The sequence below is a fragment of the Eublepharis macularius genome, chromosome 19 (genome assembly GCF_028583425.1).
Source record: "Eublepharis macularius isolate TG4126 chromosome 19, MPM_Emac_v1.0, whole genome shotgun sequence".
Classification (NCBI taxonomy): domain Eukaryota; kingdom Metazoa; phylum Chordata; class Lepidosauria; order Squamata; family Eublepharidae; genus Eublepharis; species Eublepharis macularius.
In genome coordinates, this window is record NC_072808.1 from 24,020,580 (window position 1) to 24,033,613 (window position 13,034).

The 13,034-nt window shown below is 46.5% G+C and overlaps 1 protein-coding gene across 1 annotated transcript in view; it reads right to left on the minus strand.

Annotated features, from left to right (window-relative positions):
• Window positions 1–13,034, minus strand: part of L1CAM (L1 cell adhesion molecule) — a 97,863-nt gene that overhangs the window by 58,359 nt on the left and 26,470 nt on the right. Inside the window, exons 7-11 of the mRNA XM_055003450.1 lie at window positions 10,655–10,839; window positions 6,894–7,025; window positions 6,630–6,773; window positions 4,866–4,977; window positions 420–586 (exon numbers count right to left, since the gene is read on the minus strand). Coding sequence (XP_054859425.1) covers window positions 420–586; window positions 4,866–4,977; window positions 6,630–6,773; window positions 6,894–7,025; window positions 10,655–10,839 — 740 coding nt within the window. The remainder of the gene's footprint in view (window positions 1–419; window positions 587–4,865; window positions 4,978–6,629; window positions 6,774–6,893; window positions 7,026–10,654; window positions 10,840–13,034) is intronic.

Below are 13,034 nucleotides of genomic sequence, written 5' to 3' on the forward strand. Positions count from 1 at the left end.
CTTTGGAGGTTACGGCTCAGGTTGACAAAGGCTTGAAACTCTCACTCCTGTTTTTCACCATCATCTGTCTAGGGTATTTTTACCCCACCCTTTCTCGAAGGAACTCAGGGTGGTGTCTATGGCCCTCTCTTCTCTATTTTACACTCATAACAGCCCTGTGAGGTAGTTGAGGCTGAGAGAAAGAGAGAGACAGAGAGGGACGGACTGGCCAAACGTCATCTAGTGAGCATCATTGCAGAATGAGGATTTGAACACAGGGCTCCCAGATCTAAACCCAACACTGCAGCAGCTACCACCAAGCTAGTACTCAGAACCTCTGACCCACTTCCCATCATGCTTCATTCTGCCTATAATTCTATCCTATCTGTGATTTCACGTTATCATAACTCAATGACCAGGTGCATTCTGGGAAGCCTCACTTTTGACGATGAGATGAGCGGTGATGAAGACTTCGTTCTGATCGTTCTTAGCCAGGCATCGGTAGCTCCCAGCATCCTCGTGCTGAACCTGCTCCAGCTGCAGAGTTCCATTTGTGAACTCAAAGGTCCGGTTGTTTTCAAGGGCGAGGTACATGTCTTCCGTAAACCTGGAGAGGCAGAGAAAAAGACTGAGCCCTGGAGACTGAGCCCTACGAGGAAAGGCTGAGGGCCTTGGGAACGTTTAATTTGGAGAAGAGGAGGTTGATGGGGGACATGATTGCTCTCTTTAAATATTTGAAAGGCTGTCATTTGGTGGAGGGCAAGGAGCTGTTCCAGTTGGCAGCAGAGGGTAGGACTCAAAGCAATGGGCTTAAATTACATGTACAAAGGTACCGGCTGGATATTAGGAAAAACTTTTTCACCGTCAGAGTAGTTCAAAAGTGGAATCAGCTGCCTAGGGAGGTGGTGAGCTCCCCTTCACTGGCAGTTTTCAAGAAGAGACTGGATGAATACTTGTCAGAGATGCTTTAGGCTGATCCTGCATTGGGCAAGGGGTTGGACTAGAAGGTCTGGATGGCCCCTTCCAACTCTGTGATTTCCTGCATTGTGCAGGGGGTTGGACTAGATGACCCTGGAGGTACCTTCCGACCCTATGATTCTATGAAAAAAAGGGCTGGAGTGTGTGCAGAAGAGAGAATTCCTTGCTATCATCACGCCTAATATTACCTTCTACAATTTTTTAAAAACATGACGGGGTTTTAAGATTTGCATGACAGGTATAAATCCAGCAAACTGAATGTCTGTAATGAAGTTCTGCATGCCATGCAGCTGTTAAAGGCACAGGATGTCTGGAAGGAACAGCAAGGAAACCTCAACAGGAGTCACTTTACTTGGACCCCCAGCACCTGTCCTGCCTGGAACAAGCAAGAATTTCAAGGCTTCTCCTCTGGCCAGTGTAAATTAGAGCAAGTGGCCAGGAGAGGTTTCTCCTGATGGCTGCAGTAAAAGGAACCTTATTCCTGTTAGGAAGTGGCAAAGTGAAGTGAGAGGGGGGAATTCTTCCTACAAGTTTAGCAGCTTTGGATGACCTGAGTTTGCTGGCCACATGCCACATCCCCTGTGGCTGAATGAGGTGCCTGCAGGGCCGGCCAGTCTTTTCTCCTTCCGGTGAGTGAGGGCTTGTCCCGGTTATCTCAAATAGTGCAGCATTTGGGGACCACGGCTACCCTACAGCCGACCTACACATTAGGTCCTTGTGATCAGATATGTGTTGAGAAGTTCAGGCACAGAATTTAATTCCCAGGCATGAGAAGGCCCATTTGGATTGGGACCATCGCATGTGGGGCTTATGTCTTCCCTACTCCCCATGATGTTTTCCTACCCTGAAACAGCCTAGGGGAGCGTCTATTTGCCCTACAGGGAAAATACAGGTGTACCTCACCAGTACATAGGTCCAAGAGGGCAAATAGTTCTTCCCCCCCACCGGCCATTTCAAGTTGGGAAAATGGTGGATGTGGGGTATAGAACCCTCTCCTTGCACATCAGGACCTGAGTATATGGGCATATTGCCCACTCAACAGCTTGCCACCAACGTCCCGCGGGATTTGAAGTCTGGGTCGCGCAATGTGAGCGCCGCATCGTGAAGTAGTTTTACTGAATCAAAGCGCTGATGGTTTTTATCTATTTATTGTTGTTTTACTTTTATATGTAAAGGCTTGCTGTTGTTACATGCTCTGAGCCCCTTTGCGGGGAGGGTGGGCTACAAGTTTAATAAAATAAGTAAATAAATAAATATTATTCCCAGCATGGAACTTACTGCACACAACTGTGTGGACCTGGGGTGGGGTGGGAGAATTAACATATAGGTAAATGCCTCCAAAGGGCTAGAGGTGGGGCACAGAACGGAATATGCATAACCAAAATGAAGCCCTAGAACATGAAACTACACTTCACTAGTTAGGGACCATAGACTTCACCACTATGTTGCCTTACATATTATTTGTTGCTTTAAATATGTACTCCTATATACTATCTGTGCTTCATGTAGTTTAATGTCAGTCCTAGAATTGCTTACGTTCTGTTTCAGCCTTTCTTCAACTCTCTATTGGATCCTTGCTAATGCTCTGTCTTTGTAAACTTGTATTTATTCACCCTATGCATTGTTTATTGAAATGTCCTTGACATTGTATGGAAATATCTTTGATAATGACTGTACTAATCTCACACTATGTAATCCACCTTGAGTCTCTGTGAGAAAGGTGGACTATAAATGACATAAATAAAAATAAATAAATTTGCTCATATTTATGCACTGTTATTTTCTCTTTTCTCTCTTTCCTTCTCTCTCCCCGATTCCAATGTCATGTTCGGACTGTATGCATTTTAAGGCCGTGATCTTTTTATGTTGCTCTGGAATTAATCACCATATATTTTGACAGTTCTATGTAGATAATAAATAAGAAGAAATGTTTAGTTGATTAAGAGGCAGTCAAGACAGCACTGGCCCAACATACAAAGGCATTAGAAAGTGTACAGAAACACAAAAACAACAAAGGGATATAGCAATTACAAGAGGAAAACACTGAAATTATAGAATCACAAGGAAGATATAAGAAATAAAGACATGGGCTAAGTCATAAAATGATAAGTTAGCAAGGACAGAATTTCAATTTAATTTATCATTGGCTTGTCTCACTGATTGAAAGTCTGTGTTGTTATTTATAATTTGGTCATCTCGCTGAATGTTTGTGTTTGACATACTCATGAACTGAGACTGATATTATTGGGAGGGGGAAGGGCTGTATTTTAAACATTCATGGCACATTCTGACAATCTCCCAACAAGAGAGTAAACACACTGCCATTTACAAAAGACAACGATTCTGCACCTGCTGAATGACATTCATCTAGGGTTCCTAGGTCCCCTCACCCTCCGGGCGGGAGGTGGGAGGCCTGGAACTTATTCTTGCTGGTCCCCTCGTGTGTGCGCTCCCAGCCCGTGCAATGATGTCACTTCTAGGAAGTGATGTCATCACGTAGACCACATGCCACCCCTGGAAGCACTCCTGTGCTCCACCAGGGGACGAATCGGGCCGCTGTGGAGCGCGGGAGCATTGCTGGGGTGGTGCAAGGGCCCTGGAGTGCTCCCGCACTCCGCAGCAGCCCGATTCAGCCCGAGAGGCCCGTTCCCCCACCTCTTCCCTTGCCAGCCAGGTAAGGAGGGGGGGTGGAGGGTGGGAGCAGGGGATCCCCTGCTCCAGCGGGAGACTGGCAACCCTACATTTATCTGCTGCGTATCATCACCATTATCTATATATCTAATTCTCAACATGGCCAAATTTGGACGGGTACTGAAATTTAGAGACTGCACCCATGAACAGACAAGACAGATCTTTTGGCAAACCTAAAAAAAATGCCCCCGGTTTGCAGAAAAATCTGAAATGTAAAAAAAGAAAATATATCAGGGTTGAAATGTTCCCAAATAATTGAAGCAACACTTATAGCTTTAAGAAACTAATCTCTCCACACACACACACACACACACACCCAACTAGTGCCTGTTGCTACTGCTAGGCAATTGCAACAGTACTGCCAGCCTGTCAGTTAACAGCATAGGCAGAGAGCAGGGCCCTTTCCAGGGGCGATTTGGCCTTTAAAGGAGGACTCATTGGGGACAGGCTCTGCAGCAACCACCACAGGGACTTGACACCATACGATCTGCACGGCTCACCCAGGCCCAACTGCTCGCCACTGCTCAATGGTGGCCACTCCACTAAAGCCAGTGTGATGTAACCATTTCAAACTGGGACCTGGGAGATCCGGTTGCAAATGGTAGCTCACTGGGTGACGCTGGGCCACTTACATTTTCTCAGCCTAACTTCTTGTGAAGATAAAGTGGAGGAGAGGAGAATTATGTAAGCTCTTTTGGGTTCCCATCGTGGAGAAAGGTGGGGTACCAATGAAGTAAATAAATAATAGAGGCTGAAGACAGGGGGGCAGATAAATCATAAGCTGGAAGGAGAGAAGGAAGCAGGGAAAGGTCAGGGTATAGAGGGTTGCCAGGGGGAGGGAAAGAGGAAATGATTTGGGGAGGGGATACAGAAGAAAACGAGAGAGCCCCGATCCTTGCAGGACCCACTGCACAACTGGGCCATCGTCTTCCCTGGGGTAGACTGCCAGCATAGGCAAGGCGGGAAAGCTGAAGACAGAAGATAAAGGTAGATTGTTTGGGGGCGGGAAGGAGAGAAGGAAGCAGGACCAGGGGGGAGGGCATGGGGGCCTTCAGAGAAGGGAAAGAGGACATAGTGGGGGAAGGATACGATGAGATGCCTCCGCAAGGGTCTCCCACTTGTGTGCGTGCGTACAAACATACACAAGATGGTACAATATAAGGACAAAGCAAGCCAAGGCACATTTGGGGGATGACTAGATAGCAGTGAGAACTCACCATTTCATCGTAGGCCCAGGTGCTCCGAAGGTTTTGCAGTGCAAGAAGGCGGTTTGGTTCTCTACCACACTGTAGCTTATGTTGTCTGGGGTCAGGATCTGGGCTGGCAGGCCTGGAACAAATTGAGCAGGTGTCTGGCAGAGGGCGCTAGCTAAGCAAACGGCAACTTCAGGGCCAAACTAGATAGGAAAGCATCCATGGGTCCAATCCATAGATGCTACCACCATTTTAAAGGGATTTAAAAATTCGGGGGGGGGGTCTTGATTGGGCCTGGAGCACAATGGGCTGAGGCACTCTTGTTCCCCCCTGTGCCTTTTCAAGTGGCACAGGATTGGGCCCTTGTGGCATTGTTAAGTCCTTCAGAGGAGATCCAATAATGTATTGTCGAAGGCTTTCACGGCCGGAGAACGATGGTTGTTGTGGGTTTTCCGGGCTGTATTGCCGTGGTCTTGGCATTGTAGTTCCTGACGTTTCGCCAGCAGCTGTGGCTGGCATCTTCAGAGGTGTAGCACCAAAAGACAGAGATCTCTCAGTGTCACAGTGTGGAAAAGATGTAGGTCATTTGTATCTACTCAGGAGGGGTGGGGTTGAGCTGAGTCATCCTGTAAGAGTTTCCCAGGGTGTGGAATGCTAATGGCGGGAGGCTTCACTGTATCCTGAGGAGGTTCTTTTGCATATGGATTGGTGCTTGATGTGCTAATCTTCTCTGCAGGGCTATTGTTGAATACAGAGTGTTTTGTTAGCCTGGTGTTTTGTTAGCCTGGTGTCTTTTGGTGCTACACCTCTGAAGATGCCAGCCACAGCTGCTGGCGAAACGTCAGGAACTACAATGCCAAGACCACGGCAATACAGCCCGGAAAACCCACAACAACCATCGAGATCCAATAAGCACACGGAACCAGCCCCACAGCTCAAATATCGCACTGGGGAGGCCGAAGGATATTCAGCAGTTTGAGTGGGACACAGAAAGTCATTGCAAAACTGCGAAAGGGGGGTGCTCAAGTTATTTAAGATATTTCTGAAAAATAACATTTCTTTGTAATAAAAACTTTCAAATGCCAATCATTCTACTGGGTTTGTATTCATTGGCTAGAACACCAGAAGGTAGGAGCAGATTTATTTCTTCAAGGAAAAGTGCCTGCACGTTTTCTCTTTTATCACCTTAAGTAGAAAAGGCAATGCAGAGATCAATACATGGGAGGCCCCAAGCCAAACCTGGAGGTAAATGAGGGAGGCCTTCCGGCTGCTAAGCTGGAGGTAAATGAGGTGAGGGGAAAATGGCACATGGGTCAACAGAACTGGTAGGGACGGCCAGCCATTTTGGAGCTGGGGGAGTGGCCTGAAGCACTGGCCCACGCCCCTCACACCCGCTTCTGCATGGCCTTACAGAAAAAGTTGTCACTAATTGGGGAGAGGTGCTCTCTCTTTTAAGGAAAGCTGAAAAAGCAAAGAACGGACCAGAAATACCCCTGGGGGGACCAGCCCCCCATCCCAAACTCGATGGCTCCGGTTTCCAAGATTTTGGCGGTCTTTCACAAGGCACCTTAAGTGAGCCCCCTTAACCTAGAAGAGGCAGGGTATATAATAAGCAGCCCATTCTGCCAGATGGGTCACTGATCTCTCCAAGAGTCTCATGCCAAGTGGGAATAATTGCCCTGCTGTGGCAGGGACCCTTTGCCACTCCCAACAAACACCTGCCCTTCCAGCCTCCGAAGCCCCCCTCGCCTAGCCCTGCTCTGATCTGAGATAAAGAGAGGCACTCACGGACTACGTAGATGTAGGCATTGGCCAAGAGGCTGCCATGTTTATTATGGGCATAGCACTGCATCACAGCGGTATCATTGGGCTCCACCTGGCTGATGATCAGGGCCCCCCGTTGCAGCACCATCCTTGGGTGTGGCTCCAGATCTGAAACACAGCAGAAAGTTTAGGCACAGGAGGAGATGTCAGATGCCAGGATACCTTTGTTTCCTCACCCCCCCTCCCGCCACATTCCTCACCCACCCACCCACTCACTCACTCACTCACTTTTCAGCGGAATCCCGTTTATTCTCCACTCCATCTCTGGTTTGGGCTTCCCATAGGCCTCGCAGGGCAGGCGCACATTCTCCCCTGGCCCATAAATATGGCTCACTGGCTTTTTGGTCCAATATGGAGCAGCTGGTGGAAGAAGACTGGGTGAAGGTAACGGCCTCACCGTTAACTGCACCAATTTGAATAACGTCCCTCAGTTCCAGCCTACAGTTAGCTACTTACCTCCTACCAACTTTTGAAACCTTAAAGACAGAGATTTGAGTTTCTTCTCTGGATGTTAAAGCTCCCCCTTGTCTACCATCACTGCTTACTCATAAAGAATATCAACCTCCAAACCACTCCGGCTGTCAACTGTGCAAAGGTAACCTCCCAAGGAGACCTTAGTTATACACTTCGGATTCTCTTGGTATTCCCCTGTGCTTTGCCCCAACTGGCAAACTTTACACTAACAGCTCCTCAGGCAAGGAGCTGTGATTTTTAAAGAAACTATGCTGTAAAGCAGACCCAGGACTCTCTGAACCGCAAGCATGCCACTGCAGAGTCATGTGACAGCAAGGGGGGCGAGGTTTGTGACCTGCCTGCTATCAAGGCTCCGACTGTGGGTTGGGAAATTCTTGGAGATTAGGTCGTAGAAGCTGGGGAGGGTGGGAGGAGAGAGACCTCATCAGGGGATAATGTCATAGATTCGACCACCCTCCAAAGCAGCCATTTTCTCCAGGGGAACTGATCTTTTTTGTCTGGAGATCAGTTGTAATACTGGGAGATCTCCAGGCTGCACCTGGGGGCTAGCAGCACTGGGAAGCAGACCAAAGGACCAGAAACACAAAATGAGCTCCCAAAGGTATTACAGTTAGGAAGAAACAAATGATCACGATCATGAAGCAAACTTCACCACTGCTGAGTGACCTTGCCTCCCTGTCCCGTTCCCTCTTTCCGCATGCATGCAAAGATGTGTGACGCTTTCCATGCATGCGTACTACAAAAGAAGTTTCTTTCACAAAGCAACAATAAATGGAGGCTTCATAGAGGCTCAACGCTGGTGCAGCTCTACCTCAAAGCACAATGTACTTTGATGATACGATATAAATAAGAAATAACAACAGACCTAATCCAGCAAAAATTAAACATTTTTAAGTCTCATTGACGTCCAGGGGAGACTTAACCTGATCAGGGATATTTTACTCTCTAAACATATCCATGGCCTTTGAACTTCCAGCTTCCAATAATTGGAAAGATATTTTTAATAATTAGAAAATCAAATGATAATTATATCCCTGGCTGCTTGAAAGTCTCTTGTTCTCTTAAATGGCTCTATGTATTTTCCTTATCCTGGGAAACCACTCCCCCAATGTTTCCCTCTCTTCTTTAATAAGTATGTGTGTGCCATCCACTGACTTATGATGACAACCCCAGCAAGGGGCTTTCAAGGCAAGCAAGAAGCAGAGGTGGTTTGCCGTTGCCTCCCTCTGCAGGGGCTCCTTGGTGGTCCCTCATCCAAGAACCAGGTCTGCTTATCTTCCAAGATCTGATGAGACTGTGCTATACTCTGCTACCTTCTCATCCTCTTCCTTAATATCCCAGTTTTAAATTCACCTCTTCCACAAATCTCTTGCTTAGCCCTCATCATGTTATTGTACACATTGGCTGCTTCCGCATGTCCTTATAGGGATGGCTCACTCATGGAACTCTGGCGGCTTTCTCTGCTTGCAAAATGGTTGCAGGCTGTTTGGTTTCTGTTTTTTCAGTGCCTTTTCTGGGACCGCACTTTCCCACCCAGAAAAGGTGCCAAAAAACAGAAACGAAACAACCTGCAACTGTTTTGCAAACGGAGGTGTCTGGATTCCTGGGGAGAAGCCGCCAAAGTTCTGTGAGTGGGCTGTCCCCATAAGGATGTGTGGAAACAGCCATTATCATGTTTTAGATGTGTGGAATATCAAATTTATATTATGTGATGGTTTTAATTATTTATATGTAAATATATGATATTTTTATTTTTGCATAGTTGTAAGTTAATTGATTAGATGTAGTGTTTTTAAATGTTTTAAATGGTATGCGATGTTTGTATTTCTGTTATCCACCCTGAGCCTGCGAAAGCGTGGAGGGCGGAATACAAATGTAATAAATTAAATTAAATTAAATTATCAGAAATACTACACAAAAAGGAGACACGGGCCATCTCCACATGGCCAAAGCCTCCAGAATATCGCACAAAACTCACGGAACAAAGCGTCGTCCTAGAGCGATTTCCTGGCACAATCCCATTTAATGGTGCAATTTCTGACATCATCGCACCATTAAAGGGGATCGTGCTGGGAAATTGTGCTAGGAAGACGCTTCGCTCCATGAGTTTTGCGCGATGTTATGGGTGCGTGTGAAAACAACCAGGGACAGGGCTTAGAGAGATGTGGGCTTGACATGGGTATAGCTTGTCTCTTCACTTTCATCCTTTCTTGCCAAATTTCCCCTCTCTTTTCCTCCCATTAAGATCTCTCCACTTTTAGATGTTAATATTGTAGGTTGCTTGGGGTGGGGATCCATCTTTTTTGCTTTTGTTATAATCTATGATGTATGTTGGTAATGAATAAAATGTAAGCTTTATAAATACTGATGTTGGGAACAATCCAAGGAAAGTTGAGCGCTTTTGAGTCTTGCTGGTTTCAAAGAGAACACAGGTGTGTTCACGTTTTCCCCTTCTTAAAAACTTTGGCTGGACTATGCCCAATACCACTTAGGAGCCCATCTGGCCTTAAATTGTAGCCTGTTTTCTTACAAACAGTCAGCATTTCAGTAATTATTTGGCTTTTCACTGTAGCCGTTCTGAGCTGCCAAAGACTGTAGGGCAGGGCCGAGTTCCCTTCTCCTCTGGTGCCCCTCCCAAACTCATGTAGTCACTTTGCTCCTCTTTGCAATTTGTCTGAGAAAAGACGTCGGCAATGCATTTTAAAAAGCTTTTAAAATAGGGATGTTTACAGCCTATAAAACTGCCTGTACTCTGCATTTTCATTTGTGAATTTACTTTTGGGAAACTGTCCAACTGTCTGTGCCCGCCCTAATCCTCAACGGGCATTCTTGGTCACTAAAACGCTGCTTTGTGTCTTGGGGGAGCCACTTGCTCTCCTTTTAAGGGTTAGAAGGACCAGTACACTTGGCTGCATGGAAACTTTTTTAAATAAAGAGAAGCAATGTTTCGGTGTGGAAATCCAGATTCCTGCTTTTCATTGCTTTAGAGTAAGTACACCTTATTCCTAGTCTTTCCCTCGTCTTCACCTCTTCCTTCCTGCCCTTTCCATTTTTCTTTTCTCCTCTTTCTTTGGACAGAACTAAACATTCCTGTTAAGCAGGGCTTTTTTTCTGGGGAAAGAGGTGGTGGAACTCAGAGGGTTGCCCTCGGAGAAAATGGTCACATGGCTGGTGGCCCCGCCCCCTGATCTCCAGGCAGAGGGGAGTTGAGATTGCCCTCCATGCCGCTCAACAATCTCAACTCCCCTCTGTCTGGAGATAAGGGGGCGGGGCCACCAGCCATGTGACCATTTTCAAGAGGTGCCGGAACTCCGTTCCACCACGTTCCTGCTGAAAAAAAGCCCTGCTGTTAAGAAAGACACTGCTATCACCCCACTGTTTTTCCTTCTCCGTGAAGCAATATCAGCTCCACTTCAACAGTGGCTGTGCAGATGTCTTAAGATCCCCTCAGAGCTGTTCTTCCTTTCTTCAGAATTGCTGATGCTAATCTTTCTTTGCTATCATCTTGAACGTACCTTCAACAGTAACACGGTAAGTATGCTGTGTGTAGCCACCCACGTTGCGAACGATGCACTGATATTCTCCATCATCCTCCTCCGTCACATCCTCAATGCGCAGCGTTCTGTTGAAGTTTTCAATGATCGCCCGATGCAAGGGCATTAGTCCATCCTTGTAAACCCATTCCACAGTCGGTGTGGGGCTGCAGGAGGGAGGGGAGAGGGGCACATCACAAACGCTGGCTTCTCACTCTGGTGTCAGGGCAACTAATCTGATGGCTCAGAGATGTGCCACCTGTTCTTGCCACCACCACCCTATTCATTTAAGCGGCTGGAGAAAGTTTACTATATAATGAGGAGCAGGGCTTTTTTTCGGGGGAAAGAGGTGGTGGAGCTCAATGGGTTGCCCTCGGAGAAAATGTCACATGTCTGGTGGCCCCGCCCCCTGATCTCCAGACAGAGGGCAGTTGAGATTGTCCTCCACACCACTGAGCGGCATGGAGGGCCATCTCAACATGTGACCATTTTCAAGAAGTTCCAGAACTCCGTTCCTCTGCGTTCCAGCTGAAAAAAAGCCCTGATGAGGAGGATTTCACATGGTAACCACTACTAAATAACATGGCTGGGGTAAACAAATACACAGCAAGAAGCTCCAAGAGGTAGCACCCAAATCTTCTTCACTTTTTTTTGCCAAGCTCCATTTCCAATTACAGCATATATACATGGCTGGAGTGCCCTTTGAATATTCCACCGAATGGGCCAAAATGACTTGGGCCAAGCCTGGCTGAGAAGACAAAAAAAATTGCACTTGCCACCTGTAATAATATTCTTTGTCACCTTCTCAGGTCAGGTCTGGCCCAAGATATTTTGGTCCCTACTCTCTAACACAGAGCCCTGTTGAAGCTCATTCATATGATCTTGTGTGGTTTCCACAAAGTTCTTCCCTCCCTTTTGATCCTCATAACCTCCCTGTGAGGTAGGATAATCTGAGAGAGAGTGACTGTTCCAGGGTAACCCAAGTGGACTTCATGATGAGTAGGTAGGAATTTGAACACAGGTGATTATGGTCATAGTCAGGTTTCCTAGCCATTACCCCCCAAAAACCAGTGTGATGTAAAGTCTCACCACACAAGACGTCTGAGCGCATGTCTGTCGAGTGTTGGGATATGCAATGTTAGCCAGGAAGCGTAGTTTTGAAAGACAGAGCCGGTGGAGATCACTCCAGAGGGAACAGATTCTCTCACAGCCCTCGGCCACCCCTGGTGTGCCAGACTGTCTCCCCTTCCGGAGCCTTTGCCTTGCCACCTTCACTGCTTAAAACTGTGAATTAATCGAGCCTCAGCAGGGCAAATTCTCTGGAAGGGAAGATGCCTGAAGCATGAAGAACATGTGTCAAAAGTATTGTCTAGAGAGACTCGTAGTGTTGTGTTAGGATCTGGGAGACCAAATCCCTGCTCTGCCATGGAAGCCCACTGGGTGACCCTAGGCCAGTCACACCCTTTCAGGCATTAGCCTACCTCACAGGATTGTTATGAGGATGAAATGGAAAAGGGAAATGTTGTAAGCTGCTTTGGTTCCCCATTGGAGATCCAAGCAAACTAAAATAAATCAGCCAGCTCTCTTTCTGACTGAGCTCATTTGGCAGCAAGATTTCAGACCCGCTGAGATGTCAGGCTAAGCTGCAGTTTGCCCCCTTCTCCAAGCTCCTCTTCGTGTTGCTTTTGAAATTATTCTAACGGCAAGCTTTTAATGAAGCCATTACTAAGCACGCACCCCCAAGTGCATCTTTGTTTTCTGTTGTTAGCAGTTTTTCCTCATGATCTGCAGCAAACCTGAGAGGGTCTCTCTCCAGAGATGCCAATGAAAAAAGACATTTCCCTAACTGAGCATTTGGGATTCAATATACCTGCCTCTTGCAAGCAGAACAAAAGGTGAGGTATAACGCCAAGATTATTTTCCCTGAGGACTTTAATAATAATAATAATAATAATAATAATAATAATAATAATAATAATAATAATAATAATAATAATAATAAACACAGCTGCAGGGCTGGGTGGGGAACGGGGTGGAGGACATCCTTTTCTCCCAATGAGAAATCTGCTGTGGCAACTTTCAGTGGGGAAAAGGTGAGAAAAAGAGTTAAGTAGCACCTCCCCCCCCCCAAGCTGTCTCCCCCACCCCTCTTTAAATCACTGTTCCTGCGACTGTATTCTGTGAAAAAATAAACAAATAGAAAAATTAATCTCAGAATTTCATGTGTGTACCTTCTCTAAGGAGCTTCCCTACTTCCAAATCTAGTTGTCCAGCAAAGGTTGCAGTTATGGTAACCAAAAGGCTGAGAAAATGAATAAAATGCTGAAAATAATACAGCAAGTAAAAAATCAAATGCATAAAT